The sequence below is a fragment of the Kryptolebias marmoratus genome, linkage group LG12 (assembly GCF_001649575.2).
Source record: "Kryptolebias marmoratus isolate JLee-2015 linkage group LG12, ASM164957v2, whole genome shotgun sequence".
NCBI lineage: Eukaryota > Metazoa > Chordata > Actinopteri > Cyprinodontiformes > Rivulidae > Kryptolebias > Kryptolebias marmoratus.
Window position 1 is genome coordinate 2,183,743 of NC_051441.1, and position 15,224 is coordinate 2,198,966.

Sequence of the window (15,224 nt, forward strand, 5' to 3'; positions counted from 1 at the left end):
CTCCCACAGTCCAAGAACACCTTCAGCTCCAGGTCTCCCTGATGTCGGTGGGATCTGCTGGGTTAAATAAACAGAAGAAACGCTGCAGCAGCTGGTCAGACCTCAACACGATGGAGATAAAACCCTCAGAGGAACAACCTAAAGAAGCTCGGTTCCCTGAGGAGAACCGACCAGACCTGTGACCTCATCAGCTGAGGGGGGATTTTTATTTCTTCGTTGGTGTCTGCAACCTTTGAGCAGAAATAATTATCACTGCTGGTGAGGACTAATCCAGTTCAAGATGGCCGTCTTAGCAGACACCAAATGTCTGTAAGTCCGTGCCTTTCACAGGAAGTGAGCAACAGTTATGTGTGGTAGTAGCTGAGAGTCATCAGAAACTTCTCAGGTTTTCTCAACATTTTCTGACAATCTGCAAAAAATGTTTTTTCCCAAAATTTTTAACATTTTCTACAACAATTTTCCCAAATTGTGCTTTTGAAATGGTTTTCTTCCAGATTCCGGTATGTTTTCTAAAATGTTTTGTTTGTTTTTGTTGTTTCAATGCTTCTACTTTAAAAGCAAAACAAACAGATTTGACTTCAGATATGATTTTAAATCCAGAGTCAAACTTTCGTCAGCATAAACTCTTTTCAGAAACAGTTTTTAAGCTCAGCTAAATGTTTCTGTTCCACCACATCTGGTGTCTAAAACTGAGGGTTTACTCTAAAACAGTAAACGTGTCAGAAGGAATTCAGTAATAAATGAGTCACAGCAAAAGAAGCAGGTTAAAAAATAAACACATAAAAGGTTCAGATCAACATAAAGGCTTTATTTTCTTTGTGAGTTATATAAAAAAATGAAAAGAGTCAGAAAAGCAAGAAACATCCAAAGAAAATGGCAAATGAGGAGGAAACAAATTAACTGAAATGTTAAAAACAAAGAAAAACATGAAAAGAAAAATAATAAAACAATGTTTTTGGCACCAAACAAGATTGTCTGAAGATCGTATGATGATAGTTTACATCAAATTATAAACGCCACAAAAACAACAACAACAAAAAACAAAAACAGCTGAGTTGATCAGTTTAAAGTGAGAAAAGAACTGTTTAAAAAAAGAAAAGAGAAATAATAAAAACTCAGAGTCTGATCGCTCACTCTCCCAGTTCAGGTGTTTGTTTCTGTTAGTCCTGATGCTTCATGTCGCTGAAGATAAACTGAAACGATGGAAAACTGGGAGCTCAAACACTGAAAATAACTTCTAACAAAGAGGAGAGGTCAGACTAAAAGTTCAGGTTCAGACAGAGCCCCCCGACCCCTGACCCCAGACCGACCACACAAAGTTCAACAGAGATCCTCTTCATCATGACAATCATCAAATCCTTCAGTTGTAACTAAATGCTCTTCTGCTGAATATCACATCATACATGAAGGAATTTTCAACTCATTGAAAATCTTAGAAATAATAAACAAACAAACAAACAAACAAAAAAAACTTCTGCTTTAGTCTATCTGCTCATTTAACAACAGATCAGCCAGAAAAACTAGTTCCCAGGAAGTCAGAATGTAAACAATTATTTTCTTGGAGGTGTAAAAATATCTCCTGAAAGTGAATCACTGAAATTTAAAGTGCAAACTTTTAAACAACCTAAAATAATTTAAAGAGAAGTTTCACTCATCTTAACACACTGCAGTTAAATATCTGTTCTTACAGTTGTCTTTGCAGACAGTCGAGGTGCAGAAACTATCTTAATGCTCACACGTGATCAGAAATCTGACATTTAGGACAAACAGCAGCATCTTCTTTTGACTGGAAAGTGTCAGTTAATCATTTACGGAGCAGACGGGGGGGATTCTTTAGGCGAGCACCAAAACTAAAACAAGTAAACCTGGACCGCTCAGTGACACTGAGAATAAAACGGTTTTGTTGTTCTTTGGCTGAGCTGCCTTCCAGGAACGACGCAGGACTCAAATGAAAATAAAGAAAGGAAGTTTAAAGACACTAACGAGGCCAGGAAAGCTGAATGAAGCTGAGTCACAGATCGGTTACAGGCTGACGGAGGCGGGAGTTTGTGCTGATAACCAGAGAGGGAAGCTGATCTGTCAGCGGAGCTTCATTGTTCATGAGGACGAGGACGAGGACATCACCGGCTAAAGGATGGAGACACGTCAGCCAGGAAGACTGATGATCCCCGACACCCTGGTTCTTCTTCTTGCGTTCTCGCCGTGACACAGAACACGAGTCGGGGTGTGACAGGCGGTTTGTCTTATTCTCATTTTAATAAAGTTTTATTGGAAAATTAAGCTGCAAACTTCCGGCAGCTCCTCAGAGTCTGAACACGTCTCCGCTCCTGTTCTTACCTGTTAAAGAAAACTCTCTGAACAACTTCAGTTTGAAGAGAGAAAGCTCAACTCTGACCAGATAAACGTTCATGACCTTCACACAGAACCCCACTTCAAAAGATCTGAACTATTCCTTTAATGTTAAAATTAACAGTACATTCCCGCAAATCATAGGTTGTTTTATTTCCATCAGTGGAAATAAAATTAAATAAAAGTTTTAGCTTTCTAAAACTTGTTATCCAACACTAACTTTCCACAGAAATCAGACAAGTGAAACTTCCATTTCCTGTTTGGACGTTTCTGTGATGTTTAGGTGTAAATCTGTAGAAAAACCTCAAACTGTCAGCTGTTAGTTGACAAAAAGTTAATTTAAATAAATTCCCTTTCATTCTCAGGATCCACTCCTCAAACTTCCATCATAAACTTTTGGTCCCTTTCAACAAATCTGATAAATTACTTTAGATGATTAATTTAAGCAACAAATGTTTGGTAAAAAAAAAAGGCACACGGTCCGTAAAGCCTCGGAGCAAAGAAACTGACCGTACGAAGAGATTTTCATGGAACGTGTTCTTATTTCTTGGTGTCCGTCAGGATGATGTTTGCTGTAACAAACATGAGGCAGAAGACAGCCCAGATGATGACGAACCACACCCAGAAGGCGTGGTGGAAGGGGGACTTGTGCTTGTTAATGGCATCTCTGTCCATCACGGGCTCCAGATGGCGCCTGGCGTAAAACACCAGGAAGGCCGGAACAATGTACTGGATCCCCGTTCCAGCGTAGGCCCCTGTGATTCCCACCAGGGACTCCAGGTTGTGGGTGCAGAAAGCCACCACAATCGGAGGTATCAGGGTTATGAGTGGAAACACAACCCGGTCCACCACCCACGGGTAGGTGCCTCCGTCTCGGTGGAACAGGGTCTTCCAGTTGTTCCGAAGCGTCACGGCGATGATGGGGAAGTTGGTGCTGATGGTAAAAACAGGGAAGAGGCCCAGGAAGTAGCGCAGCACAGGGATATCCAGCACGTTACAGTTGTCCGTGAAGTTCAGCGTGTACATGTCGTACAGCAGCGAGCTGTCAAAGCAGAAGATGGCCGTCAGGGAGAGGAGCACGTAGAAGCCCAGGATCAGGACGTAGTCCGCCAACACCAGCGCTCCGACTCGTTTCTTCTCAGAGATGGGCGTCACCAGGGAGGGCAGCGAGTGTTGGCACATGAAGGAGTAGACGCACACCCCGAACAGGTTGGGGACTCCAGAGAGGTTGGCGACCGGCGGGTGGCCCTCGCCGGTGCCTTTACCGATGCGGATTAGAGCCAAGATGATCATCATGATGAACGCTGAAAAAACAAACAAACAAACCAAGATCATTAACCCCGATCAAACAGTCTGACAAACAAGGCTTCATCATGCAGACACAAAGTCAAGAAACGTTGCTGTGGCCACAGGTGGTAAACACAGACACATCCTCAGTTTTACAAGATTTGATGTTAGAAGAATTTAATGTTCACAAACAGTATATAACCAACTGTTAATTCTTCGGTGTAAAGTTGTTACACTGTTTGTACATTTAGCTGCATGACGGAGCATCTCATGCAGTTTAAAGCTTGGAAGTCAAGTTTTTCCCACTAATCCTGGCTTTAGTTTGGAGAATCTAAAACTGCAGCAAAAAGCTGCTTCATGTTGTCTCCAAAAAAAATGTTTTTAAATGTTTTAAATCCAAGTTAGGATTTGTTTGATTTCTCATAAAATAGTTTCCTCTGCAAATAAATATTCACTTGTGTTGCATTTAACAAAAGTTTTTGTGTTAAGCTGCCTTTAAATGAACAGCAGCTCCCCCCATGTGGATCAGTCAGAACTCAGCTGTTCGTCGCAAAAATATGATGCATTTAAAAATAAAAACTCTGCAACATGACAAGGTCCAGTGTAAATCAGGTTACAGACAGGGAAGCATCAGTGTGTCGGCTCCTCCTGCTCCAATGGATTTCTGGAAGGAGATGCTTCTCTGGAAGGCAGCAGGAGAGTGTCGAAGGAGCCGTGAGCGCAGCGTGGAGTCCTGTTAGGACCTGACAGTCATCTCTCCTCCACATGACAGCAGGAGTTAGTTATGGCCTGGAGCCAGCTCAGCTTTCATCTCTGGCTGTCCTTTAAACGCACGGTGACATTTAGAAAGCGACACTTGGACCGTGAGCCGCCACACGTGTGCAGAACATTAGTGTGAAGCGTAACTCCTCCGTCCTCTCTGACGCTCTGCTGCCTTTGAAGGTGGTAAATAAAGCTGTGGCTCAAGAAACGTGGAAATTCAACGTTTTAACAACAACTAACCAGTGAAGGTGTGCTCCTAATGAGGAAAATCAGTCAGCAGAAAGTAAACTAAAGTAAAAATTAAAAACTATGAAAGACTGACTACATTTACAACAGGAGCACACAGAGGCAGAAACATTATCGCTCTGCCTTTGGCTTCAGCGGTGAGCGTTAAAAAATAAAAACTTTAAAGGTTTAAAAATCAACTTTCAAATTTTTTATCTCATTTTTTAGTTTTTGTTCCAACTTTCAGTATCTTTTTATTACTTCTGCCCAAACAAAGCGGCACCAGTTTCTCTCGTTCTGAAAGCATCAATGATCCTCTAAAACATATTTTTACATATTTTAGTTCCAGTAATTATGACACTATGATGAGACTAAAGTGGGTTCATTTAAGATCAAAAAGAAAAAAAAACCCAACCAGGTTAGATGTAAAGACTTTAAAAGACATTTAAATAATATCTGTTCTTACTTTACCAGAACTGTTAAACATCAGAAAAAGCCAACAGATACAAGCAGGAACTCTCTTCTTCCTTGTTTCCTTCACACCAGAGTAGATGTCAGCACTCACTCTGTGTGTAAAACCTGTTGCACGACTGTTCTATATTTAATGCATCTTTGGCCTCTGTCCAAAGTAATCTCAGGCTCTGAGGAAAGCTCTGCTACTCCCAATTTACACGTTAACCTTCTTTTTACAGAGGGGTCAAAATGATGGGCAACAGACCAGCTTTCAAGGACAAAGACACAAAAAGGCTTCTCCTTACATCAAGATATCTGTGTCATCTGACATCATAAACCTGACTTCTGTCTTCTGCAAAGTTGGACAAATCCAAATCTGACTTACTTTACTCAAACCGTTTTACTAAATACATCTGTCTTTACTGTAACCCATCTGTCTGCTCCTTTTGCTTCCTCAAACACTGTCCAGCTTTCTGTCCAGAAGGTGTTTTAACAAACATCAACACACAAACACAAGAACTGATGATCTGTGTTTTGTTTCTAAGTGAATATACAGTTTAAAAGGTTTGCAAAGCACCAATTTCTCTTCCTATAAACATATTCAGAATATTTTTATTCAAAGAAAGTCTATAAATAAAAGTCCTTCAGCATCACTGTCTTTCTTTATGATCTTTAATTAACAACAAAAAGAAAACTAAACTTAAAAATAAGCTCCCAACATCTTGTTTTGAGTCCAGTAGCTCTGCTTATTGTCCTAAGACTCTCCACAAACTCGTTCATTCAGATGAGAAGAAGCTTTTACTCCTGCAAATACCTGTCAGGATATGGTGATTAGGTGCACTTTTACAGGAACCCCCCAGCTCTTTCTCCTGCACTTGACATGCAACAAAAGGAGGTGAGTAAATTGAGGAGGTGTCAAACTGCCACATATCACGTCCACATAACTAGTGCCTGTCCATTTCTCAGCCTGTGATTTATATGACCTGAATAAGAACGACAATGACCTTGTGAGGAATGCTTCGACTTAACGACCTCCCGGAGGAAACTCTTACGGCTCTATTGTCTCTGATAGAAAACATCACAGCGAGTGGTTGAGTCAAAGCTGGCAGACACTCTCTGTGCTCGAAGAAATCATTGACTGCCTCAAAGACAAGACAATCTGAAAGAGATGAGAATCTCGGAGTTAATTAAAGCTCAGAAAATGGCAGAAGGGGAAAGGTCATCCATCTCATGTGAAACAAAGTTGAAGAATCTGCAAGTCGAAAGGTCTCGGTTCAAATTAAGAGCGACTTGGACTTTTACACCTGACTCCAGCTGGAATGTCAACGACTTCTCAGCTGGGTTTTAATGTTTAAACAAGCAGCATTTTGAACATTAAGGAAAAACACGGCCCTCTCATGCAATGTTCACTCCTGCTGTTGCCTAACCCCCCTCACATCCTCCAGCGGTTTCAGAGCATGGAAATACTCTGATCATTAATTAAGACAGGCACTCCTTCAGCACTCTTGGATAATCTGGGTGGTAATTAGCAGCGCCGGCTCTTTGCCCAGTTCTCACCAGGATTTCTTCATTTTGTTCTGCAGCACAGCTCTATCATTTGGAACCAATCAGGACTGAAACTAGTGGGCTGCTGCTGAATTTGGTGGGCAACTGGATGATAAGTGGCTGCGCTGCCTCGTAACAAGTCCTGTGATCCAAGATACGACTATCAGTGAACAAACACACAGCAGCACAGCAGTCGGCTAGCTCGCTGTTTATCAGCTCAGACTGCAGCTCACAATCACAATAATGAGCCAGCAGATCTACAAGACTTTATTTAAGTCTTCAATCAGGAGCAAATATATAAATTTGTATAATAGGGCTGCACAATAGTAGAAAAACTTACAATGTGTGATATTATTATTTAATATTACGATGATGATATCAGTTGGGATAAACCCACATTTTCACCACTTTCTGTCATCACCATCGTTTAAATCACGTGTGGGAATAAAGACCAGTGACAGATTGTTGGATTGATTAAAAATGTTATTAGCAAGCAGAACATGGATGCATAGGACTTGAACTATAACTGTCTATGATTTATTGCAGCCTTAGCAGTCTGTTTGATACAGATATTGAGCTCACTGATTTTGCGAATGACAATAATTTTTGATCTATTGTTCAGCTCAACTGTATGACAAATGTTTAAAAACTGTTGCAGTTCCCTGATTGACATCACAGAAAAGACAGAGGGCATCTCAGAACAAAGAATGAGCTGCATTTCTTATTTTAATGTCTACAAGTTGGTAATCCAAGTGGTTATAAATGCCCAGGTGGACATCATTGTCACCATGTTAATTTTGTTTCATAAACACCTTTTGTAAAAAACACCCTTTTTCCTTTGAAAAGGCTTTTCTAAAACAAAAATATTAAAATACAGTTTCACATTTTTTATCATTTGAGATGCACAGAAACCCTGAATTGTTTAAGATGTGTTTTTTTTTCACTTACAAAGAGACTTTTTAAAAGCCTTGTGAATAATATAAACATAATTTTATTTCAAAGAAATTTATGTATTAATTGTTCATAACTTTTGTCTGAAGTAATTATATGTCAATATGTCCTGGTCTAGTACAGATTCTGTCTTTTATGAACCTTTTGGTAAAGTCTATATGCTCTTCATTTGTCAGCTTCATGGCATCAAACAGCTTTTAATTCCTCTGATCGGTTTTCTCTTTTCAAACAATCACAAAATCCCTTTGCTGGATAAAAACTGATATAATTAAAGGCCTAATTATTAGGTTGGAGTTTGGTTTATGATGTTTTACAACCAAACCAGCAAACAAGAAAACACCGAGGCGGCTCTTTGACTCAAAGCATTTGATGCTTAAATCCTGTGTGTTTTTATCTTTAAACAGGAAGTTTTCTGTTCAGTTCATTAAGACTGTCTCATATTTCAGTGTCCCCCAGGGAGCAGCCAGCTGAACTCTCTGTTCAACAAGCCACCAGAGTCCCCCTGACCTTCATAACCAACACCACCCCCACCCTTCTAAAATGGCACAGAGAAGCTGTGAACATCCCTGCAGGGAGGTTCCTTCCTTTTTATGCCATCTTGTTATAACTAAACCCATTAGAGGGTGAGACAGTATGAGTTAATTTTCCCTTAGTACAGAGAAGTGCACATTTTATTAAACTAAAAGACATGAGATGAGTTAGTCTCTGTGCTTTTATTAATATTATTTAGAGAATTTACTTTGTGTAGTTGTTGCAGTGAAATTCATGCACAAAAACTGAGGCAACTTTCAATCCAATAAAATCAAACAAAAATTGAGCTCAGGGTCAGGAACTGTGATAAGACTGAGGCAAAAAACCCAAAACAGAATGAACCAACCACAAACCAACTGCAACCTTTGAAATCAAACACACAAGACTGTCATTGTGCATTTCTACAAGTGAAACCATAGAACTGGTGATTATAAATGCCAGAAAGGGAAACGGGTCAAGTTCAGCATCTCTAAGCAGCAAGAGATGAATGAAAACCAAGGAAGTTTCCACACAGGTCAGAGACAGTTTGAAGAAGTACAGGTTTGGATTGGGTTATAAAAAACATCCCATGGAGATCCATTAAATCTGTTATTAAGAAATAGAACGATGATGCCACCACAGTGAGCCTGCTAAGAGAAGATCAGCCACCAAAACTTACAGAGCAGTGATAATCCAAGAGAAAAATCCAAGAAGCAAAGATAGCTGAGCTCCTCTTCTGCAGAGACAGAAGGATCTGTCCATAGGACCACTGTAAGATGCACAGTGGTGGGGTTAATGGAGAAAATACCCAGGAAAAAAGACAAAAGAATTATGCAGACCATTTGACATTTCTTCCCTGAACATGTGGAAGAAGGTGCAGTGGTGGCAGCATCACGGTGTGGGAATGTTTTCCATCAGCAGAGACTCAGGGTCTGGTCAGAGTTGAAGGAAAAATGGATGGAGCAAAATTTAGCAAAATTCCTGAAGGAAACCTGCTGGAGTCTTCCAGAGTTATGAGACAAGGATGGAGGTCCACCTTCCAGCAGGACAATGAGCCAAAACACACCACTGAAGCCACACTCCACTGGTTAGGGGACAACTAGTTAAAAGTCCTGGGATGGTCCAGTCAGTCCAGACCTCTATCCAACTGAGGATCTCTGGTTTGATTTAAAGATCATTGAACACAAGCAGCACCATCCAACCTGAAGGAGCTGAAGAATGAACAGAACTTTAAGTGTCTAGATGTGCCAGGACAAAGAAGGAACGTCATGAAATATTCTAATATACTCAGTTAAATATTCCTAATAATACACGTTTAATACCACTGATGACCCATTCCTGCTCGGTGTTGTGCCTTACAGTTCCTCTGAGAGCAGCAAGCATAATTGCAGTTATTTTAAAAGGGGACTAAATCTTAATAGGATAATACATTTTCTTGCCCTTGAGAAGCAGCCCGTGTAGAAACAATTTAACAAAATCTATAACTCAGCCTGTCTGTGCGCTCCTTCTCTGCTCTAAAAACAAATATGAACAACCCGAGACAGAAAACGACCGAGACTACTGGCCAAGATTAATGCTCTAATTAACAAAGTAGGCCATGACTTCGGTGCTTTTTCAGACCTCAGCCAAGACATCTAAACACTGATAATTAACCACTACAATGCCCACTTTCACACTCAGTCATTGCAGGCCCTTCCATTAAAGGGTAATATTGTATATTACAACTTTAACATCTTAAAACCTTCAATCCATTCTGAATACAATTATATTTTCCCCATTAAAGTCGTTTATTTAAGATGTAGAAGCCAGAAAGCAAAATGTTGATAATGATCCTTAACTGGATCAAATAAACAAAGTGTACATCTGTACTGATTAGAAAGTATAATTTACTATTTAATCAAAACCCGGAGCTCTCCAACAAACAACTTAGTAACACAAAACTAAACAAGCACACTTAAAACCATCAATGTTGTTAAATAAAGAAGGAGAATTAGGTCAGCCTAACACAGAGATCATTTTGGTTAAAAACCTGGAATTACTTTTCTTTATTATTTGCCCAACAAACATGTTTTTAACAAAATATAATGAAATGGAACTTCCTGATTTAGTGTAATTCTTACATATCATGCATAAAATTATCATAAAACAAGCCTAATGTGTTTTTATGAGTGCATTTTTTGTGTTTATTCATTTACCACATATTTTTAATCTCTAAAACAAACTCATTAATATACAAAGCGATAACTTTGGTGTCAAAGGCCCCCAAAGTTTGGCTTTTATATGCAGCCGTAGCTCTCTGAACATTCTTTTCTTTTATGATGTTGCAGAAACACATGAAAGAAACAAAGCTTCCAATGGAGCCATTTTGAATCATTAGCCCGAGCTGTAAAGAGCACGCTGCAAAGTGACACCAACAATCAATAACAGCGAGCCAGACTGAACGGTGCAGCCAGAAGAATACTGGACAGTAAATGGATGCTGCTGTGTTTTTGTGTTTATTTAAGTGGGCACGTGGCTGTGTGGGGGCGGCAGGAGTGCCGAGATTCAGTGGCGTTGTGATTTTAGCAGCAAGTCCTGGACGGATGGTTTATTTTCACCTGTCGCCCTGTGAGTGACGGTCCAATCAAGCCTGGGACGGCCTGTCAGGCCTGTCAGGCTGAGAAATGAGAGGAGATGGGAGTCAAAGACACGGAGCAGAACTGAACCATGATGGACGGAGTTGACCACAGCAGCCACAAACGTAGAATGGAGGGATAAGATGAGAGGGGAGGCATATAAAATAAAATAGGTGTTGGTAGGAAAGAGCAGGATGGCTCAGACAAAGTGAAGGAAACAACAAAAAACTAAAAATATAGACACAGTCATACAAAGAAACACTTCCTTTCTGTTCTGGGGTTTTATAAACACTATGTGCACATCTTTAAAAATTCTCCTAGCTTTAACAGTTTCAAAGATAAGTTAAATGAAACCTCAGAAAAACACACATCGCCAAAAGCTTCCTGCACAGCTCCAAGGTCCGACCGCAGCATTTCATTCAGGTTGAGTTTCTGGACTTTAAATGGACCGTTGCAGCACCACAAGAGGAAAGGCAAGAGTGTAAGACTGAGGGTAGCAACTCTAAATGTAGGGACAATGACAGGTAAAGGTAGAGAGCTGGCTGACATGATGCAGAGGAGAAAGGTAAATATATTTGTGTGCAAGAGACAAAGTGGAAGGGCAGCAAGGCTCAAAGCACTAGGGTAGGGTTTAAGCCGTTCTACCATGGTGTGGATAGGAAGAGAGATGGAGTAGTGCTGGTCCTGAAGGAGAAGCTAGAAAGGGATGTAGTTACGATGAAAGAGGGTCAGTTAGGGTGATGTGTCTGAAGGTAGAAGCTGAAGGTCTGATGCTGAATGTTGTCAGTGGTTCTGCTCCACAGGCTGGATGTGATGTAGTAGAGAAGCTCTGGAAGGATCTGGATGAAGTGATGGAGAGTATTCCCAGGGAGGAGAGAGTGGTGATCGGAGCAGATCTGAATGGACATGTTGGTGAAGGAGACAGAGGAGATGAGGAGGTGATGGGCAGGAAAGGAACCAGGAAGGACAGATGTTGTTGGGTTTTACCAAGAGGATGGAAATGGCTGTTGTCCAAATCTGTTTCCAAAAGGTGGAGGAGCACAGGGTGACCTATAACCTGAGGGAGATGGTGGACTGTAAGGTTGTAGTCAGACAGCATCAGATGGTGGTGTGTAGGATGAGTGTTGTGATGAAGAAGAGGAAAAGAGTAAAGGCAGAGAAGAGGACCAAATGGTGGAAGTGTAGGACATGGAATTAGCTGGGAGTGAGGACAGAGGACAGAGGACACTGGACACAGAGTACAGAGTTAGATGGAGGAGGACTTATTGTGGCGACCCCTAAAAACGGAACAGCCGAAAGAAAAAGAAGAAAATTCGATAAGCAGCACCTGGCTGCCACAAAAATCCAATAAGGATTTTTTTTGTTGGTGTTAATAATGATTTAGAAAAATGTGTCATTTGTTTATGTTCTTACCAATCCAGCGCATGAGGGAGGTGAGAATCTGAAGATATTTGGTCTTCTGGGCATTGAAGAAGGTGAACGGCCCCAACAGAAGAGTGAACACAGACTGCAGGAGGGGTAAAAAAAAACAAAAAAAAAACATGTTTATCTGGTTCAGATACAATCAAAATTTAAGAATATGCACACTCTAGAAATAACTTTTAGCTATCACAGAGGGGAATGACAGAAATCAAAGTCAGAGTCACATCAAAGCAGATTTCAAGTAAAAAAGAAGCTCCACCGTCAGCTGATGAGGCCTGGCAGGAGTGCAGGAAAATGTCACCCACTATGAAGAATGCTGTAAATGTCAGAGTTAGTTAGTAAGAGAGGCTGATTTATGAGCCATGAATATAAACTGCTTTTTGATACATCTCTAACCTTGTTTCAATTGTTTCTGAGATTGCAGAACAGGGATTAATTAGAGGTTACAGTGATTTGTGAGGCTGTGGTTGGATTTTTACAAGGCTTTGGTTATTTTTAAACCTTAGTGAAACTGGGAGAGGAGATTTTTTTGTTTGCTTGTTTTTATAAGAGCGTCCTGGCAAAGACTGGCAGCAGCGTTTAGTTTTAACATGCAAACATAAAAAAATAATTCAACATGTCAGACCAAACCACCCAACAACATCAGACTCATACTGTTTTAACATGAACTGTTAATTAATAACAAACACTGAACTGAGCACAAAAAGGAGGAACATTTATTATTTAATTTGAAACAAAAATTATTGTAATACATGGAAAAATTTAACCAGATTAATAATATCTAATTTGTCTTTTTATTCTCTCTAATGTTGAGAGAAAAAACTAAACAAGTTTAAAATAAACTGGAAAAAATTAAATATTGAGACATAATTAGCCTGTTAATTTTTTCTAAAGATTTAACTGTAGCTTGCAAAAACAAAGCAAAATAAATAATCAGAAAACAGAAAAAGTAACCAGGTCTCCAAAACTTTAAACCGATAAGACTAATTATCAAATAATTAAGGCTAAGATCTTTTTTCCACTTATGTTGGACTTATGAATGTAGAATTAAGGGACCAACTGTAATTTATTATTTTGAGTTGTTTGACTTGAATTTCTGTCATTTTAATTTTGAGTTACAGGATTTACGAGCGTGACCCGGTCAAGACAGGCAGCAGGAGTTCTGACAGAAAACCAGCCATTAAAAAAACAAATACAAAGGCCTTTAATTCTGCTGTGTAATGACTGAAACATGAGTCTATATTTTAAAACATTACCAGACGTCCTCCTGGCAAAGTGCGGTCCAGGCTCAATCAGAGCCAAAGCATAAATCTGTGTAACCCATCGGAGGTAATGAATGAACCATTATGTCTGAAGAAAGAAGGGAAATTGATGGCATCTGGCTCACGGACAGCAGTATTTTAACCATAAATACGTCTGGGAGGCTGGCCGCTTTCAAGCACCTTTACTTTGTGTCTAAAGATGACTTTGTAATCTGCAGCGACATCAATCTGGGTCCAATTTTAGAAAAATCTCATTTAAAACCACATTTTATCAAAATGAAAAACACAGATGTTACTTTTGTGGAGCAACTAATGACAAGCGAGGCAGATTGTGAGCATTTAGTTGTGAAATCATCCTTTTAATTTTGTTATTTAAGATGTTTTTACTCAAACTGAGAATCAGAATTATTACAAGAGGATTTGCATGTAGATTAAAAAAAAATCTTTGCTTACAGGATTCTCTACCTGAACCAAAACTGCTTTTATTACATATTAATATATGAATCCTTTAAAAGAAAAAAAGCTAATTAAATGCAGCCCTACTTCAATCTTTAAAGCTGCTAACAAAAAGCCCAACTCTGCAAAAAGAGTCTATTAAGTCGCCTCACAGGCTGAACGACTGAATAAAAACTCTTCTCCATCTGCATCCATACAACATTTTCTCCACCTATTATTTGTCCAAACAGATGTGAGGCAGTCGATCTCTTATAACTAAATTTTATGCAAACTTTCCAGGATGGTTTGAATGGATGGAAACTTAAAGGACTTCATCTGAAGCTGAACTTTCTCTGCCTCTCCCAGCAGATACACACAAACGGTTCAAACTCAGCTTCTATGTTTACGTTTTTAAAGAGAATATTTCCATCAGGCTTGAACAAACTTTAGAGTCAAATTTAAAATTATAAACATAATGAAAATTAACTTGAACTTTAACGCCTGTAACTTAAGGCTTCTCACTACACCAGACCAAATTACAGAAGTTATTCTTAAAATGTTCTTTAATCAGATAAGAGCAAAAACTAATGTAAACATTTTCAATTTGTACCATGACTTTAGTTAGAAGTATGCATAAAAAACATTTAAACTATAAAAGTATTTAATGCAGTTTAACTTGTTCTAACTAATAAATGAGCTGAATTGATCTTCCTCGATGTCCAACAGCTGAAGAGGTTTAGACGGTGGTACAAGTTGGGTCCTTCGAGGATTAAAGATGGGAATAATAATCTGATTACTTTACCAAAAGAATGGATTATTCAGTAAAGTAGCAAACAAATAAACATAGGATAAAATCAGGTAAACATCTGATTACATGAATGTTTCTAAAGGTGAACAAAGTGTTTATGTTTAATCTCTGAGTTCTTCCTAGACTGGATCCTGGATCAAGACAAAATGCTTTTACTGATCACCAGACAGAACAAACACATGAACATGTCTTCTTTCTGACATTTTATCAACCTTTGAACACCCTCTGTGTGATTTTGTTGACATTATTTGATCTTTACACGGTGGCTGTTTCATATTTCAGACTTCCTGGTGCAGAAAATGATTCGACACAGCCTTGATGTTCCAGAATGATGCTGCCCATCAGCTGAAACAACACAGATGCATCACATTTTTAACTAATGATCTTCATGAAGCACAGATCAGCCTTTGTTTTCGAATACATCCCGTCTTTTGTGTCAGTGACTACACCAAAACTGTCAGACAGAAAGAGATGAATTTATTCAGGATTGCATGACATAGACAAATTGAACGGCACTTGGATCCAATGCATTTATTCATTTAATACTTTGTTTAGGTTGCTTTAGAGGTTTAATCTCATTCCTGTTTGTAAGCCTGATGT

The 15,224-nt window shown here is 39.3% G+C and overlaps 1 protein-coding gene across 2 annotated transcripts in view; it reads right to left on the reverse strand.

The window, feature by feature from the left end:
* Window positions 1-461: 461 nt before the first annotated feature.
* Window positions 462-15,224, reverse strand: part of tmem104 (transmembrane protein 104) — a 44,766-nt gene continuing 30,003 nt past the window's right edge. Inside the window, exons 10-11 of one of the 2 annotated variants that reach the window (XM_017419281.3) lie at window positions 12,111-12,204; window positions 462-3,653 (exon numbers count right to left, since the gene is read on the reverse strand). In XM_017419281.3, coding sequence (XP_017274770.1) covers window positions 2,890-3,653; window positions 12,111-12,204 — 858 coding nt within the window. In that variant the 3' untranslated portion in view covers window positions 462-2,889. The remainder of the gene's footprint in view (window positions 3,654-12,110; window positions 12,205-15,224) is intronic. The other variant, XM_017419280.3, reaches the window with a different exon arrangement.